Source organism: Seriola aureovittata, chromosome 5, assembly GCF_021018895.1.
Source record: "Seriola aureovittata isolate HTS-2021-v1 ecotype China chromosome 5, ASM2101889v1, whole genome shotgun sequence".
NCBI classification, from domain to species: Eukaryota; Metazoa; Chordata; class Actinopteri; order Carangiformes; family Carangidae; genus Seriola; species Seriola aureovittata.
The window spans coordinates 10,876,633-10,893,559 of record NC_079368.1 but is presented as its reverse complement, the minus strand read 5'-3'; the positions used below and the strand labels follow the sequence as shown (position 1 = coordinate 10,893,559).

The window sequence follows — 16,927 nt, the reverse complement described above, 5'->3', positions numbered from 1 at the left end:
CCAGCATTATTAGAATAGAAGAAATAAGGTTGTTATGAAGAGAAATTTAATGTGTTTCCTTCATCGACATAACCAAGTCCCCCAGTCAAGCAGTAATGTGATTCTCTCTTCCACTCTGCAAGAAAAACTATGTTTAACCTGTAAACTGGTAGGTTCCTTGTGAGACATAGACTTTTAATTCACAATAACCCTGCAAATGAATGGGCTGATTACTGAGGCGAAGATGAGGAGGCAGTCATAAGCACTTGGCTTGAGTGGAATAGGCGAGGGGGGGAGGGGTGGCTGTGGCGGTACAAGTCCAGCCTCAGAAATAGAGCTGTGAACACCATCTGTCATGCTCTCTCTCCCCGTCTGTTAGCCTGACTGCAAGTAAAAGGGAGAATGATGCTCTCAGAACTGCATTAGAAGGACGTGGGTGCTGATTGTCGTAGGTGTGGGTTTACAGGGTGTGCAAGGGAGGGGGAGGGAAGTGGTGGATATACAAGTAGGTGCATGAGTAACTCTTGCTGACAAAGGGAAGCACTCACCCACACAGAGAAGTAGAAGGGTTGTTGGGCAAGTGGGTATTCCTGGTGAAACCGCACCCCTGCACCCACCCACCTCCTCCTCACAGACTCCTACCTATTGGCTCTTGTCAGAGGATTCCTAGTGGAAGTTATGTAGACACATTATACAAACACATTGCTCATCTTCTCCTCTAAGGCCTAGAGAAGTTAACAATTCATGTTTAATATCAAACTGCATTTCAAATATTGATTAAGTTTACCTTGGTGATGCCTGCAGTCGTTTTTGTTTGCCACTTTCAGACCCACGGGAAATGCATCAATGTCCCATCAGTTATAATTTTCAAGAATTTCATGAAAGTAATAACACTGCTATCAAATCTATTATCTGTATTATGATAAAATAGTTGCTCTGGATCACCTTGCTTGTGCTTCACTGAGAACAGAGACAAAGTTGTTGTTTTGCATATCGGCAGTTTGAGTGTCAGGCTATTACGTGACCCACAGAAAAAGATCTGCTGCATAGCTTTTTCCAGATTTTCAGAATTATTCATTGCTCATAACGTGTAGGTTGTTTGGGATCCTTTCTGCGTTTGTCTGAGTCAGAGTGTGAGATAGAGACACTAAAACATGAAGGCAAAGCTGGGCTACGATGAACAGCAGGCACAGTAGGATCGAGTGTCCGAAGCACCACATCTGGACTCACATTAGATGTGGTCTGGTATCTAAAGGGGTAAATGGCCCCTACATTTAAACAGAGCAGAAAAAACAATAAATTGTTTTTGTTTCTTTAACATATAGAAAACCAACGATGGGCAATATATTTTTTATCAGTTCTTGGTATGAGACTTTTTATGCTTAAAACCACGATGCTGTTTTCCATTACTTCTCTTCACAGGCAGATCAGAGGTCAGGGTCGATTATACAACAGCTTGTAGGGACTTTTCCATAGACCACTTACCAAGGCACACGTTTCCTGTTGTGGTGTCTTCAACTCAGGCCCCCTAAGCCTAACCCTGCTCACTGCCCTCTCTCCCACTCCTGTTCACTGCTCACTGGCTCTTGGTCTATTATAATTTACAGTATATTAATTCTCTCCAGTTGAAAGACTTCAACACATTTTTGCTTCAGAATTTTCTTATTCTTTTCTGCTAAACATGTAAAATAGTAAACGCTTGACGCTTTCAATGTTTACATCTCTGTCAGTTTCTGCTTCTCCCACACTGCTCAGTGTGTGATTCACTATCGCAGCTACACCAATGGGTATTCCCCTAGTACAAGAATGCAAAGTGTAGTCACATTTTCTTTGACTAAGTCTTAAATCAATTTGATCCAGATAATTTATTTCATGCTGTGTTTTTTTTTCATTAGTGTTGGAAAGAATTGCTTGACTTGTCCCTCAGTACAAATGTTTAGTTTCTTGATGGTATCTATGCATTAAATGATTTGAATATAAATTTAACAAAATGTCAAGGTTGTCATGCTGGATGACATTTTGATTAATTGTCAGGGTTTAATGTAATATGTAAGTTTTATACCTGTCACATAAGAAGTTTTAAAGTAAAAAAATAAAGTCTAAAGTATAGTAGTCAGATCAACGAATGATTGAACATAGAAGAAATTCTGTGAGTGATGTATGGTACTCATAAACATATATTTAAAATGTAATGCCTAGATAAGAAAATATTTACAGAGAAGCACTGATAGTGTACATCTTGGAAACTGCAGAGATAATGAAGCCAGTCCAAATCTTTTTCAACTTTCAGCAGCTGAAATGACACAACTTGCAAATTTCCAACAGTTGAAACACACTGACACAGTGGCTGTGAGAACTCTATTGGGGTTTCTGGTAAATATACTAATTTTAATATTCTGCTGCTTTTCTAATCTGTTTCTAAAATTAAGCAAATTGCTTAAAATTTCTTTTTGGATGAATTAGCTGTGTGTTTCACATTTGGATTATGAGTAAACATATAGCACACAACAGTAGTCCAAACTACTGGTTTCTCTGACATCTGTATTATGTAATGTAACTTTTATCTTCAGCTTGAGGTCAGGACAGACAATCCAAAAATATAACTGTTTGTAGTTGGAGAACTTAGATATTGTACAGCAAAGGAGTTACACTGTTTATTCTCTGTGTATATGTGTATGAAGAACTTTCACATTTTTCAAAAGAGATGTACAATGTTTGGGCACCATAGTATATTATACTGGACGTTAAAGTATATAGGAAGCAACAAGGGCACAACGCACTTGCTTCACATCAGATTTTAATATAATGCCTTTATTACATAGTCCCCAAACTGTAATTTATCTATTATATATCTATTACCCATTATTTATAAATCTTCTTCATAATTTTCTCACATTATCCATCAGGTTAACTTTCATTCTTTTTGGCTGTGTCTAACAAGACATTTCATTCAGATTAACATGGTAATGCGTAGAGTCTATAATGTTCTTGCTTTTATTGGAGCTTTACAGTCTGGAGTGTCTGGGGTCCACAGTCTCAACGCTTTTAACTTTTCTAACCCTGAGCTCAGAGTAACATTGATCCAAGATTAACTTCATCAATGCACTATGTGGCTTTTGATTCCCTCTAACAAAGCAGTAATAGATTTACTATATGAAAAAGTTTGCCTGCTTCAAACAGGCATAACATCTGTCATCCATGCTGCAATACAAAATGAATTTAGTTGACTATAACTAAAATGAGAGACCTATGTAAGTGCTTGTTCACCAGCTGATTGTGGATAGAACACAACACACATTGTCTGATGAACCTTATAATTGTATTACACCCCTAATTTATGACATCACCACTTACAGATTTTGCATGGGTGGGGTTAATAAGAAAATCATTCAACTGGGTTGAGAGGCATTAGGTGAATTTAAGTAGGTGAAACTATGATGAATTCAAAATTGACCAATTCTGTTTGACTCATGTGAATCATCCTTTCAATTTTCAGTACTTTTACATGGCATTGTGGCATTTTGTTTTTGTCAATATGTTTAGCCGTACTAAATTACATTAATTAGAAGCTTTGCTGGTGTATTTCTAATTATATAAAATACTGAAAGAATAAAGTGATACACATGATAGACCATACAATTAACTGAGCATGCAGCTGTCAATCATTTAGTGGTCAGAACTGTACACGCTCTGTGCCCCACACCCACATCAGGGTCCCTGCGGGAGGCCGCCCACCATGTGAGAATGTCCTGTAGATTAGTGTGAGCGAGTCCCTCCCTCCCCAGTGAACATCAAGAGTCAGCAACCTCAACACTGTCCTGCCCTTTCACAACTACTGTGACAGCGGCTCTGCTCTGGAGTAGATAAACCACTATGACCACAAAACCGATCATTTTTAAGATCATGATATCTGGTGATTCTGTGTGAGTTCTGCATATGATTGACTTGTCTTTTATTATGTGGCTGAATTTCAATCCTGCATTCATTTGCTGTTGTTTTTACTCTATGTATTATAATGAAATTTAAAGGGCACAGGGTGCCATGGAGAGTGAGCGAGAACCGAACATTAAGATGTGGGAAAATATTTCACGCTCAAATGTTGACTACCTGTTGCTATGGCAATGGGTTTGGATCCTGCAGGCTGCAGGACTCTTGCTATTTCTAAATAAAGCTTTTTTTCTCACTGATCAGTGGATGAAGATACTCACAGTTGAAACTAATCTTCTGAATTGTATCAGTCTTAGTAAACACTGGTGCTGTGCACTCTAATACTTATTCCTAAACCTCCTAAACAGCATTTACAGGATTAGAGATAAGACAATGCAAAATAAGGGGCACATGCTTTACTGTTTTTTTTTTTTTGTTGACATTTTTATAAATCATAAGACTTGAACAAATTAATAAATGTAATAATACAAATAATATAAGTGCATCTCAAGTATTTTGGCATAGAATTACAGACACAGTATATGCTTATGACCATAGTTAGTTGTAAAATTGTAACTGGCACTGTACCATGGTCATCATGTGAACAGCAGTTCATCGGCTGCCGGGTAACAGGTGCAGTATTTTCAAAAAACAGTCAGACTGTGATCGGTCGAGTGCCCTAGTCCTCTGTTCTACATATAACTAGAAATCAAATGAAACTTCCCTGTCAAGAAACACTAATATTGTAGTTATTTATTAGGTTGCTGAAATAGGGGGATCAAGTTGTCTCTCCAAAGGTGTAATGTGTTGACCCCCTCTTAAAAACTTAAAATGTTTCCACCATTCCCAAGATGAAGAAAAATATAGTCTACAAAATGCCATTGTTGCTGTTTGTACTATTTTCTGAGTTGGTTAAGTCCACATCCCTAAAGAGAAATGCAGCTTAATGTTATTATCCTACTGAAATTTGTATTTTATTTTCCAGCAAACTGAAATTTCTGTTTAAGGATCAAAGGAGGTTGTCCTTGTCTTTTGTCCTTGTATGCTGTCCAGTAACACAGTACCTTTGTCACCCTGTGGGGGGAGCCTGTGTGTGGAGAAAAGAGGACAGTAATAGGCGCTGAGACCAGATATTTGATGTCTGTGATGGGGACTTCCATGCTTACCTCAAGTGTGTTTTGGGCCATTTCACATACGAGATATTTAGTAATTTTCCTCCCACTCAAGGATGCAGCCGTCTTGCAGTAAGCAGCCAAGTCTATTAAACAAACATTCCTGTGTGCACAATTTGCAGTGTGAAGTCCCTGACTGTGTGCTTCCTGAGGATGAGGGAGTTTAACCTGACAAATATAGAGTACAGAATGCTTTTGAAAAATATTGTTTAACATGATGTCTGTTTCGAGGAGACAGGTAGTTAATGTGTAATTAATAATACGGGAAATTGCCACCTGGAGATCCACTCAGTGGACAGCTCTTTTATCTTCAGATATTAATATAACAGATCTTTTATATATTTGACTTTGACATATTTTAACAAACTGTTTTGATGCAACCCTGTAGAGGAGCTAAATGTCAGCTGTTGTTTTTTTAAAAATCACAAGTGAAAAATGATTATCTGTCATCACCTAAACTTCAATGTTTATGGGATCTATATTTGCTAAAAATCACTCGCTACATCAAAATATTTCTGCTTTAGTCAAAATGAAGCAGGTTAGACTATAACAAAATTAGCTCCAAATAGAATTGGCGTGGGAATGAAATGGCCTCTCCATCCTCTCTCTAGTTGGTACAGTGGGTGCTAATTCAAGGACTGACCACTGAGCTAAGCAAGCGCAGAATATTTGGCTGTGAGAGCACATAACTAAGGGCTGTATTGTAGGAAGCAATGTAACGGCCCACTGTGCTGTCTTTCTTGTCAAATTATTGGTTTATGGTCATTTTTAAACAACTGGTTGGTCATAGAAGTGAACTGTCCTGACTGTCCTGTCCTGACTGACTTTGTGTCTGAATCAACAGGGAGATGCACTCAAGAAAGGACAAATACAAGGAACCACCCTCACTGGTAAGTATGGTTTTCAGTATACCATTCATTTTGTAGCCTTAGTTACTGTACTCATTACACCGTGCTTTACTTTAATTACACAAGTTTGCTCATTTATGTTGTGTAAGCTGTAAAATGTACTGAGGTAAATCAAATATTTTTTGTTTGGAATTGTTCTACAATATTATTTTGCACTGTTGCTGAATTACTTTTCATTATTATTAATTCAATAGTCTTTGTTTCACTATCACTTACAGCAATTTAACTTCACGATTTTTATCATGACTGCTTCTTTCTGGGTAATTTTACTTCCTACCTGCCTTTGTTTTGCAGCAGACATTTGTGCGTGTAACAGGTGAAACACGTGCAACAGTAGAGCTGAGAGTCAGATGTGAACACTGAAACAGGGAAGCTAGGTTTGCTTGCTGTCTTCTGGTTTTGGTGTTGATTAAAAAAGATTTATTCAAAGAAAAACAGTTGCCTGTTTATTACCCGAAACCCAAAGTGACTGAGGAACACTAGGAAATTCAGTTTTATAGATCCACAGCTACCACTGGTTTATTGTAATCTAAAAAACATAACCCGGATGCATGAGTCATAACTGTTATGAAACCTGATACAATGGAAACAGCTGGCGTATCAAAGATTTTGTCGGATTTTACTTGCATCATTCTGATAATCACATGTAATTCTATGTAATATCATCCACCAGCCTCAGCTCTCCTGATTCTGATTCTTTGTATGTCCATGCAGACTATCATCCACCAACCCCGCCACAGAAGTCTGGCTTTCATCGCTACCAGTTCATGTTGTTTGAGCAGCTTCCAGACGCACCAGTGTCGCTCACCGGGCAGGAAAAGTCGTCCCGTGGTAATGACTCAACTCACCCGTACCTTGGGTTCAGACCACTTTTGGCTGCTGCAGTATCATCTATCATATACCAACACTGATCAGCACTACTGCCAACAGCTAGTTGTTGAATCAGCAATAGAAAGATTACACAGAGGCATTGAAACTTGAGGCCCAAACATTTCCTCTCAAAATAATTACAGTATAGGTTTTTGTTGTTATAGGTTTTGTGTTTTAAGAACCTTTCTAGGCTGCTGCAGGTGTTTTTTATAAACATTAGCTAGATGATTATCAACTTCCTGGCATACAGTAGGAAGTTGTGACATTTTGACAATATTAGACTGATTAACTTATTGCCTCATTTGTTTGAGTGGGCTTATTTAGGGTGAGGTTTACCATATTAGGTTTCAGCAAATATATCAGCGACACTCTTGAAGCTACCTTTATTGGCTCTGCGGCCAGACACCGTCTAACCATCTTTAAGTCCATGTTTTGGACTGTAGCTGTGTTTTCGCTCAGACAAATGTAATTTACACCCAATTCACAATCAATTATGAGCATTTAATCGAAGCATTTGGAGTTGCTTTAGGAACATCATCGTCTCAAAGTGCTTGACCTTGACAAAGGAAATGTTAATGAGGTCAGTGAGTAAGTTTGCTGCAGTGTTAATGCCTGCAGGGTCAAGTATTGTTGGCTCCCACGCATACCTGCACAAGTCTGCTTGACCACGTCTTGTTAACCTCTGCCAAACCTGAAATTCTTATCAACAATGACAATAGACATGCACGGTCAGTTCAGTTTTAACCCTGAATACTGCTGTTATTATTACCAGATCATTTTCTTAGTTTGTCTCTCAAAGGACGACCTTGTTTGTCTTGCAGAAAAGCAGAGTTATTGTTTTGTTTACACTTCAGGTTTTCTGACTTTTCCTCCCCCTGAAGAGAAGTCTCTTGAAGGTGGGCACCTGCACCTGGATGTAGAGTACAGTGCCTCACAGGGGGCGTGCCTGTCTGTCTGTTCTACTTGGGCCACGACCGGTGATTTGAGGGGAGATCAGGGCGTTTTGAGACTTCAAGCGCTGCGGCCGTGAATGAGTGGAGCTGCCAGTCTCTACTGTTTGAAGTTTTGACAGCTGTGTCAGCAAACAATCCAGGCACATTAGGCTGAGCAGTGTTTGATGTTGAAACCTCTGGAAAAAGAAATGTCAAAAGAGATGTACTTTGGAGTATTTTTTTGTATCCGAATTCACATTTGGGGAGGTTGAGATGAACTGTTATCACATTGTTAGAGTATTGACTGTGTCAGAAATGGTTAAGCTGAAGAAATAATAGCATGAATAATAACTTGCTATTTAGAATAATTTAATATACTTTTTGTGCAAAATAAACTGGCGCATACTAATTTTCTGCTACCAGCTCAAATACAGTAGTTTCCCCCACATTATGAAGCGATTGAGCTGAGTGGATCCACCCATCCTTAATCTACTGGATGACTTTAACTCGTGCTGTAGCACTTCCTCTCTCCTGCAAACTGTTCTCTCCATTCAAGGGAAATGAAATTAAGAAAATCCACTCTTGGATAATCAGATGTTTCATTTGATGGGTCAATTCTGGAGAGGATAACTGCCCTTGTGAAGAGGCTAATGGAAATAGACACGGTGTGACATATTAAGAATGAAAGCCTAGTCATGGTTTATGAATAGAAAAATATTTGATTTTACAGTCATTATTGGTTTTGGCTGGATTCAGTGGTGTACCTGCTGTATTATTATTGGCCTCCACTTGGCCATGAACACGGTATTCCCGCACAGGCAAGAGGAACAGAGGGAATCCCATGTCTCCCCACCTCCTCCGTTAAGTATGTTCACTTATTAGCGTCTGTCCTCCCTCCATGTGGTATGACACAGAGAGCATTTTTCATAGCCCATGACATTAATTGATGTGATTTGCGAAGGGAGAGCATTTAGTCGTGGGTGGGAGACTCCTAATGATCGTTTTCCACTTCCAGTAGCGCAGTCATTGACTCAATTTTATCGCAAATTTGTCGTCCTTTTTTCTTTTCATCTCTGACCATCACTTAAGTAATAAAGGGGGTGAACAATGAGAGGTGGAGCAGGTCTGTTGTGAGGAACCGTGGGAGTCTGGTGTGCCTCCTGTGTTAAGGTTATGAATGTGGGTCAGCGAACTGATGAAGACAGCTGGTTTGTTACACAAGGATCTACAGGGGGCTGCGCTCTTGGCACCGGGCACAGGGGCGTGATCATAGGGAATCCCCATTGCTCTGGCTCAGGAAGGCTGTCCCTGAATGGAGGCTGTCCCTGTGCCAGGGTAAGGGGCAAGCTTGGGCACACAGGCCCTCGTGATACTTGTCAGCCACTTGGCAAGCCCTCAATATGTCCTGCTACTGTTTAGTGCCGCCGAGTCAGTTTGTCAAGGGAAACAGTGTTACAGTGCTGAGGAAGGATATGCTGAGGCCTTGAGAGAGGCCATCTAGTGTTGTTTCAGCCTTCCTGGTAGTTTGCACATACACTGTTCACAAAGCCAGCACTCCAATAGCTATTGTAGACTGATCAGACATAAAAAATGTGATGAAAACAAGAAGAACCTGAAAATTAAAAATTGATCAAAATCATCATTCTTGCTCATTTTTTCCTTTATTTTTTTCCTGATAAATTACCAGGGAGAGGATGTATGTGACGATCACGTTGTGTGAGTGAATGGATCACAGTGGAGTTAGCTGCTGGATGGTGCACGTTGCTCATCTTGCCTCCTAGAACCCCTACTGCCAGCTCAGCACACTCCACAGTAATTGAAGCCATTTGCAATGTTGCAGTGTGGTAATGGGCAGATCCATGTCTACCACCCACCCACAGCCTCTACCATTAATCAGAGCTGCGTGGAGTCAAGAGAGCCAGGATTTGGTTGCTACAGCAGGCCTGAGTTTCAGCCAGGAGTCGGTTGCCTTAAAGGAACACTTTGACGTTTTTTAATTTTAGCTATTTTTTTTGTTTTTTTTCAACAGACAGTTGTCGGGTTTAGGATAAAAGTTTTGGGGATTTCTTCTTCAACTTCACTCACTCAGGGTCCTAGTATTGTTAGAAATCACTGCTGTGATTAAATCATCAAAGTAGAGCTGAAACTATAAGTCAATCAGTCAATTAGTTGATCAACAGGAAAATAACTAATTAATCATTTACATGATTGTAAACAAACAATCTGAGATGAAACAAGGAATTTGATTATGTTACCTATTTTATTATGATGGGCACTTTCACATTAATTTTTTTACACTTCATTTTTTTTTTACACTAAATCATTGATTGTTAATTCAATCTAATCAACAACAATTCTCACAGCTGATTAATTGTTCAGGTTTTTTCTCAAACAAAATGCCAGTCCTCTGGTTACAGCTTCTCCGGTGTGAGGAGTTGTGGTTTTTCTCTTTCATATAAGCGTAAACTGAATTTCAGACATCTAAAGACGTCATCTTCAACTCTGGGAAACTGGGTTTAACATTTTTTACTATTTATTTGACATTTTATAGACAGGTAAATATATAGTCGGCAAATTAATCAATAGTTTTAATTGTTGTTAGTTGCAGCCCTTAATCAGTGGGACCTTGTAATTGACCAGAACAGGTATTCCAAGGGAAGTGAAAGACATTTTTCTTGCAATCTGACAGGACAAATCTTCACCGAATATAATTCAACGTTTGACTTATCCTTACTATCTTTGGGATTGAAGATGGAGTCTCCAGCAAGGTGACAGCATTTGGTAAAGATGTAGGCTGCTATATATTGACAGCAAGCTGTCAGCTGGGATCAGCAGCCAAACACTGTTTCTCAACCCAGGTCCCTCCACAGCAGGCATCTACCTTGCTGAAGCATCTCTTAGGCGCTGTTCTGTGGTTAACCCCTGACCTCTGACGACCGCAAAGAATCCTGTTCCCCATGAAATTAGGATTGCATTAGTATTACTATGAATCTTATGTAAAGACGCTCAGTGAAGCTCTTCCCCTGATATGGCTCCTGTTACTCGACTGCAATGAACAGGATCACTTGCTTTTGAGCATTTCTGAGACACTATAAGAGGTTTAACAGGGACACCGCCCACACCACTAAATGTAGCAGTTCTGTGTCACCTCAGAGCAGTCCTGATCTTCCTGCCATACCCAGACAGAGAAGCAAGGTGGAAACAAAAATGGAGGCAGGAAGACTTTAACATCGCCCTCAGGTCCCACACTATCTGTCCTTTCCATGAGCAGGCAGATGGGAGAGACGGAAACACGTCTCTGCACTACAAACAGACACCAGCCTATTTTAAGGTCACTTGTAAGTCTAGGCTTGTGCAGAGAACCAGCCAGCGTGATAGCACCAGATATTGTGAATTTGCCTCATTTTGGATTGCGCCCAATGATTGCACAGCTTTAGACAGGATTATGTGTGTAAAGCCTTACAAGCAGCGCCTGGTTTTGACTGTTCCTTTGATCGTTATTCTACAATAAAATGATCTTCAGTGTGACATTTTCCATTAGAAGAAATGTTGCCTAACACTATTGTGGGCTAGGTTCTCCCTATTAAAAGCGAAAGAGAAAGTCTGAGCAGTTTTCTCATACCTGTCGTGAGAGTCAAATTTGCCACATGACTCGTGAACTATAACCCAATATTCAGTGTAAAGTTTGTTGTCCCCCAGCTGCCTCACCCCTCTGCTTCCTTTAAAGTGCTGCCTCTGAGGGGTGAGGGACCTTGTTTTGGACAGGCAGGGGATTCTGGGATCTGCAGAGGCGGTACATTATCTTCCACTAAACCACAGGCCAGAGGGGCCACCAGGCCATGACCTATCATACAGACAGGTCACTTGACTCCATTGCCCTCACTTGATTATTGGAGCCCTGTCTGCTGGCAATCCTCATTCACAGAAAGGACCTGACGAGGTTCAGGCACTCATCTACTCATCTCCCAGTTATTATTCACCATCTTCCCCAGCTGAGCTCCACCTGACGTGACCTCTTGGCTAACCCAGACACACTGAGGTGTTACTCTCATAAGCTAAACATGTGGGGAGGATCAGGAACAGTGTATGAGCCCCAAAATAGTTGAGTAATAATTTCGTAGTACTATCCTTTTTATGTTTAAATCTTTCCAATTTGCAAATTGGAATACAAATAAATACTCTACTTTAAGAATTGATAGGAGTTAAATACAATAATGTGTTCTTTAAAAAGCCTGAAATATCGCAGCCTTGAATAAGAAATTTTGTCTGAAATGTAAATGAAGCCTTCTGATTTGTTTCTGCATTGATGGTAGGTGAGTGCACTTGATGTGCGTGGCACCGGTAAAGCGTATTTCTTCTCCCAGATCTCCTCCAAGATGCCGGAGGATAGAAAATGTGGCTCCCTGATGGTGAAAACAGAGACAGCGAAGGCCTGTAAAGCAGCTGCAGCAAGAGGTCTAAAGCAGTAATGTTTCTATCCAGGCATAGTCAGATTCGACCCCTGACTGTGAGACCGTTCTCTCTACAGATTTGGACCATTTCAGTAGTTGGCTTTCTTTTCAAAAGATTAGCTTTCCTACGCAAAAATCTTCTTGAGCAGCTGTTAATGTAATTACTCCACATACGGAAATACCAGAATATCAGTGATTCCCTGGATTACGGAGCAAGGCATTGTCTTATGTACACCCAAACATGTGAGGACGCAAGTTTAAAGCCTGCAGGATTTTGTTGCCTTGGAATGATAATTGTGAATTTGTTTTTGTTTTTTTTTTTGTTTTTTTGTAAAGGGAGGGGAAGCTGCAGGGAATCAGCGGTTGTCAAAATCTAAGAAGTGATATTGTCATACCAGCCGGATGGCCGTCTGGTGTTTGTTTAAAAGGGGAGGGAAGAAAAAAAAAAAACGTCCAGGCGATTGAATCATATCTTCTTGCCAATACGTCCTTGTGTTCCCACCTCCATCATTACAGCAACATGTTTTATTTTCAGCAGTGCTGTTCTCAGTGACTCACATCCCAGAGCCATGTGCTGCTCAGTTAGGCCTCAGATCCCTTAAACATGGACCGAGCGGTCATGAGAAATGCTCTAGCAATGCACCAGAGCCTGAACTTAGACTGTACTAAGTTTATGTAAGATATTGTTAGAATAAAAACATGTTGTCTAATAAACTTGTGAGGTTTAACTGTTTTAAGTTATACAATCTTGTGTCAGACTGAAAAGAAACCTGGATTTTAAGTAAATATGTGTAAATATGTGTAAATACTAATAAATATCTGTCTATGTGTCATCCTGCTCCCACAGGTAAATGGGATCTTCAGGACTTCATCACAAGGTTTGATTTGGGAGAGCCAGTGGCCACTTTGCAGTTTCTCACCCAAAACTACAAAGACTGAAGGATGGTCAGACACCTGAAAGAAAATGGGGAGGAAGAATCTGTTCGTACAATTATATAAAATAATGTTTCCCTACTTTTCCTGAATTGAACAGCATCATTTCTTCAAAGCTTGCAACAGGTCAGCCCTCTTTGCATTTATCTTATCACTGAGTTAGAAAGAGACTTCCTCTGTTCCTCTGTAGCACCAGCTGCTAGGTTTTGATGTTGCCCTGTATCTCTGTCTTGTGGTCTGGAGCGAAGGATTTGGGAGATTTTTGACCACACTGGGGATTTCTTATTAGTTTCCGAACACTGTCGACAAGAGAAGGAAGACGGCCTGATATCACAATTCAGTGTGGAAAGAGTTGATTCTAATTCAGGGGCGGAAACACGTCAGGGCCAAAAAAAGGAAGTGGGAGGTGAAACCGAGACCGCAACACAGCCGGATGCTGCAGTGGAACTTGAACCAAAATACTCTACAGAGTGACAGGACAGGGGGAGGGGCTGCAGGGAACTTACTGTTTGTGTAATTGTTTATCATATTTCCATTGACCACTGTCACCTCATCTGGAAACAATGAGCTACTTTCGGGTCCTTTATTGATTTTTCTGAAGTAAAAACGGCTCTATCTAAATGCTGAAGTGTCCTTGAATGAAACTTTGGAACACTGAACCCATTTTGAACTTTGGACAGTTGCATAAGTGGCCCACCTGGTAGGTCTGTAGAGGATGGTGTGAAAACTTAAACTTTTCAACCCTTTCACGAGGAGATACTTTTCAGACTTCACGGGTCTTTGTAGAGGGTGGGTCAGAGTACCCCCCATGAGGAATATTGGTTTCTAACCAGCAACTCTCCTCTGGGAGGGGTTTGTATCAATACCCCAGATGTCTGAAAAAGGCTGGATTTACATCAGGGACTTTGATGTTCCGATGATCAATCTTTAGTTGGTGGTTTCATTGACCCTAATTTGGTGTCTCATCAGTGGGCTAGGCAGGAGTAGGTAATGGAGGTTTTTGTTCCTTTGGTGGTTAAGCCAGCCTTGGTAAACCCCTATGTGCCCCCTCCGTGAACTCTGGGAGATCATTGATCAAATTGCCCTGCATCTGCTTTGTTTGCCTCCCCGACTTAGCAGTCAAAGCAGCCAGGTCCACAAACAAACAACCAAAACAATGCACATATGCTCAGAGTTAGTAAGAGAGTCCATTGCTTTTGAACAAATGTTAAGTATCCCTCACTTGGAATATCGCTCTTGACCTTGATTTACCCATCTTATTTGACTTATGAAATCACAGTTTTTAACAATTGGCAAGTGGAGTATAATTCCACACTCATTGTGAAGCATGCCAAGTGGGAGAGCATTCTTCCAAAAACCACCTACTTGAATCCATCAGTACACCATTAAAAGCCAAGATTTGTACTTCCAAATACACTGTGCATTTTTTTCTCCTTTATATCTTGGAGATATCCTGCCAAAACAGCTGGGTTTTGCCACTCAGCTTCCTTGAATGTGTTTATTTTTACTCCAAATATCAGGAGAGTTGAAATATTATGATTAAGAACAACTGACAGCTGTAGTTCAACGGTGCACAGTATATTGCCTTCTGTGAAAAAAATAACTTCTCACATCCCCTGATGATATGGGAAAGGCATTTAATATTTTCTTAATTTATTCAAACTTACATTAATTAAAAGGAATTTGTATAATCAATTCAGTTGCCTAACCGGCACTAAGTGATCTAATATGCATGATGACTTGAGTCTCCATTCTTCTTTTCTCTCTTTAGCTTAAGAAGTGCAGGAGATTCATTTCACTGGAGAATTTCTGCAGTGCATCACTCGCTGTGAGCAGTGGCGAAATGGATTTGAGTGTGACATCTGTTCAATGCATGTCAACAGTATGGTCCGCTGACCACTTTGCACATTTTTATTTACTGGGCGTTTGACCTCAACAGACTGGTATTGTTCTGCAAGACTGACTGCAAAGATTCAGTGTAGTTCACTCCAACTGGAGATTTGAGTCCTGCCTGTGAAGAAAATTCACATGAATACCCAGGTTTTTGGCTGTACTGAATACTCGTCTACACTCACCAACAAGGAATGCAGAATTTTAAAATGCACCTTTTGACCTCTAAAGATTTCTGCTGAGGTGTCTGCACTGGCCTTGTGTTTTCAATGTTTTTATCGCTCCTATTAACTGTGAAAACTAAAACTCTGTATATATACACAGATGGATAGCAGACTGATAATAGCTCAATGATGTTCAACTGGAACTAGGAATAGGAAATAGGAAACTCTATAAACATACCTTTACAAATGATATGATGATGAAAATGAATCAAAAAGCTTCTGCACATTTTTTTATTATCTGCTCCTCACAAAACGCACAATGTGTGAACAGATTTTTATTTTATAGTCAGGCAGGTTGTCACAGCCTTCCCCTTACTTTTACTTCATTTCAACCACATATTGTCCACTGAGTAAAGTTGAAATTTGATGCTGCTCCTCGTCACTAAAAGGCTTTTAGTCTTTAAAAAAGCAATAGATTGGAAATATGAAGTCTTCATCTGACAGCAGTACTCGGGCAGTGGTAACAGCAGATTGGATTCCAGTATTAGAATATATTTCTAATGTCTTGCTGTAAGCACTGGAAGCTACACAATCATAATAACAACAGAAAAAGTGATGTAAAATAATGGATGTAAAGTTACTGTTGGTATAATTAGGAACACGTTATCTTTATAGCTCTTTAACTAACAGCAAGGAACAACAACAATTTTAGCCTTCCCCATGAAGCTTGGAAAAAACAAAACTAATTTGACTATACATCCACAGTGCCTGGGCAGTTTTCCACGGTGCTTTAAAATGAGCTGATGCTTCCATGGAATCCCCATATGCAAAGGAGCCGGGACACTGCAGTCAAAGAGCTCTATCGCCGCAAGCCATCAACAAACACTGCAGGCCTGCCCCATGTGACCCAGTTCACAGTCGAGGAAATAAGCCTGCAACAGGTAGGTGTTCCAGATGGGCTGGCCAACTTTCCAACCACAGAGCCACACAAACGCTTCCCCCGAGCAGAGACACTATAGTACAGTCAGTCCTCAGCCTGTCCTGAGGGGATCCTCTCATTGGTTTGGAGCCATAATCACGACAGTTGAGGCAGCATTTTCCACGGATCTCCCACTGCATTGATCAACCTGTCCAACTTCATAGTGTGGACAAAATAACAGGAACAACAGACAATATAACACAATTTGATGCAATAATCCTGAAATAAATACCTTCTTTTTTTAAGCTTCTAATATTCATTATGTTTAAACTGTAATTTACGAGGGCATAGGTCATGGCATTGTTTTGCATTATATCGTACTGTCAGGCGTTCCTGTTATCTAGTTTGGATTTAGCACACACAATCAATGCAGAAAAATAAGGTATGTGCCATAAGCAGACTGGTTTCAGAGGATATTTCACCATTTAACAGTGGAATATTAATTTGTTTCTGAAGCAGTTTGCGTGACAGAACTTTTAATACTCTGACCATAACAGTTGTGTCCCTTCTAAATTATGTTTTGTCTCTTTACATGAATTTATGTTGTAAATACATATATGTAGCACAACATTAAGAGCCTCTTATAAAACACATACATTAAACTGAATTTTAGACAGATTTGAAAGTCACTGTGTAACAAGCTACTGTATACACAGGGACAAAAATATTCACATACATATAAAATCACTGAATCAGTGTTTGGATAAGGCCCAGTATTAGCT

General features: G+C 40.0%; 1 protein-coding gene across 2 annotated transcripts in view; it reads left to right on the top strand.

Annotated features, from left to right (window-relative positions):
• Positions 1-13,258, top strand: part of LOC130169647 (phosphatidylethanolamine-binding protein 4) — a 49,136-nt gene extending 35,878 nt beyond the window's left edge. For both annotated transcript variants that reach the window (XM_056376546.1, XM_056376547.1), the window contains exons 5-7: positions 5,923-5,968; positions 6,701-6,817; positions 13,087-13,258. In XM_056376546.1, coding sequence (XP_056232521.1) covers positions 5,923-5,968; positions 6,701-6,817; positions 13,087-13,178 — 255 coding nt within the window. In that variant the 3' untranslated portion in view covers positions 13,179-13,258. The remainder of the gene's footprint in view (positions 1-5,922; positions 5,969-6,700; positions 6,818-13,086) is intronic.
• Positions 13,259-16,927: the final 3,669 nt, after the last annotated feature.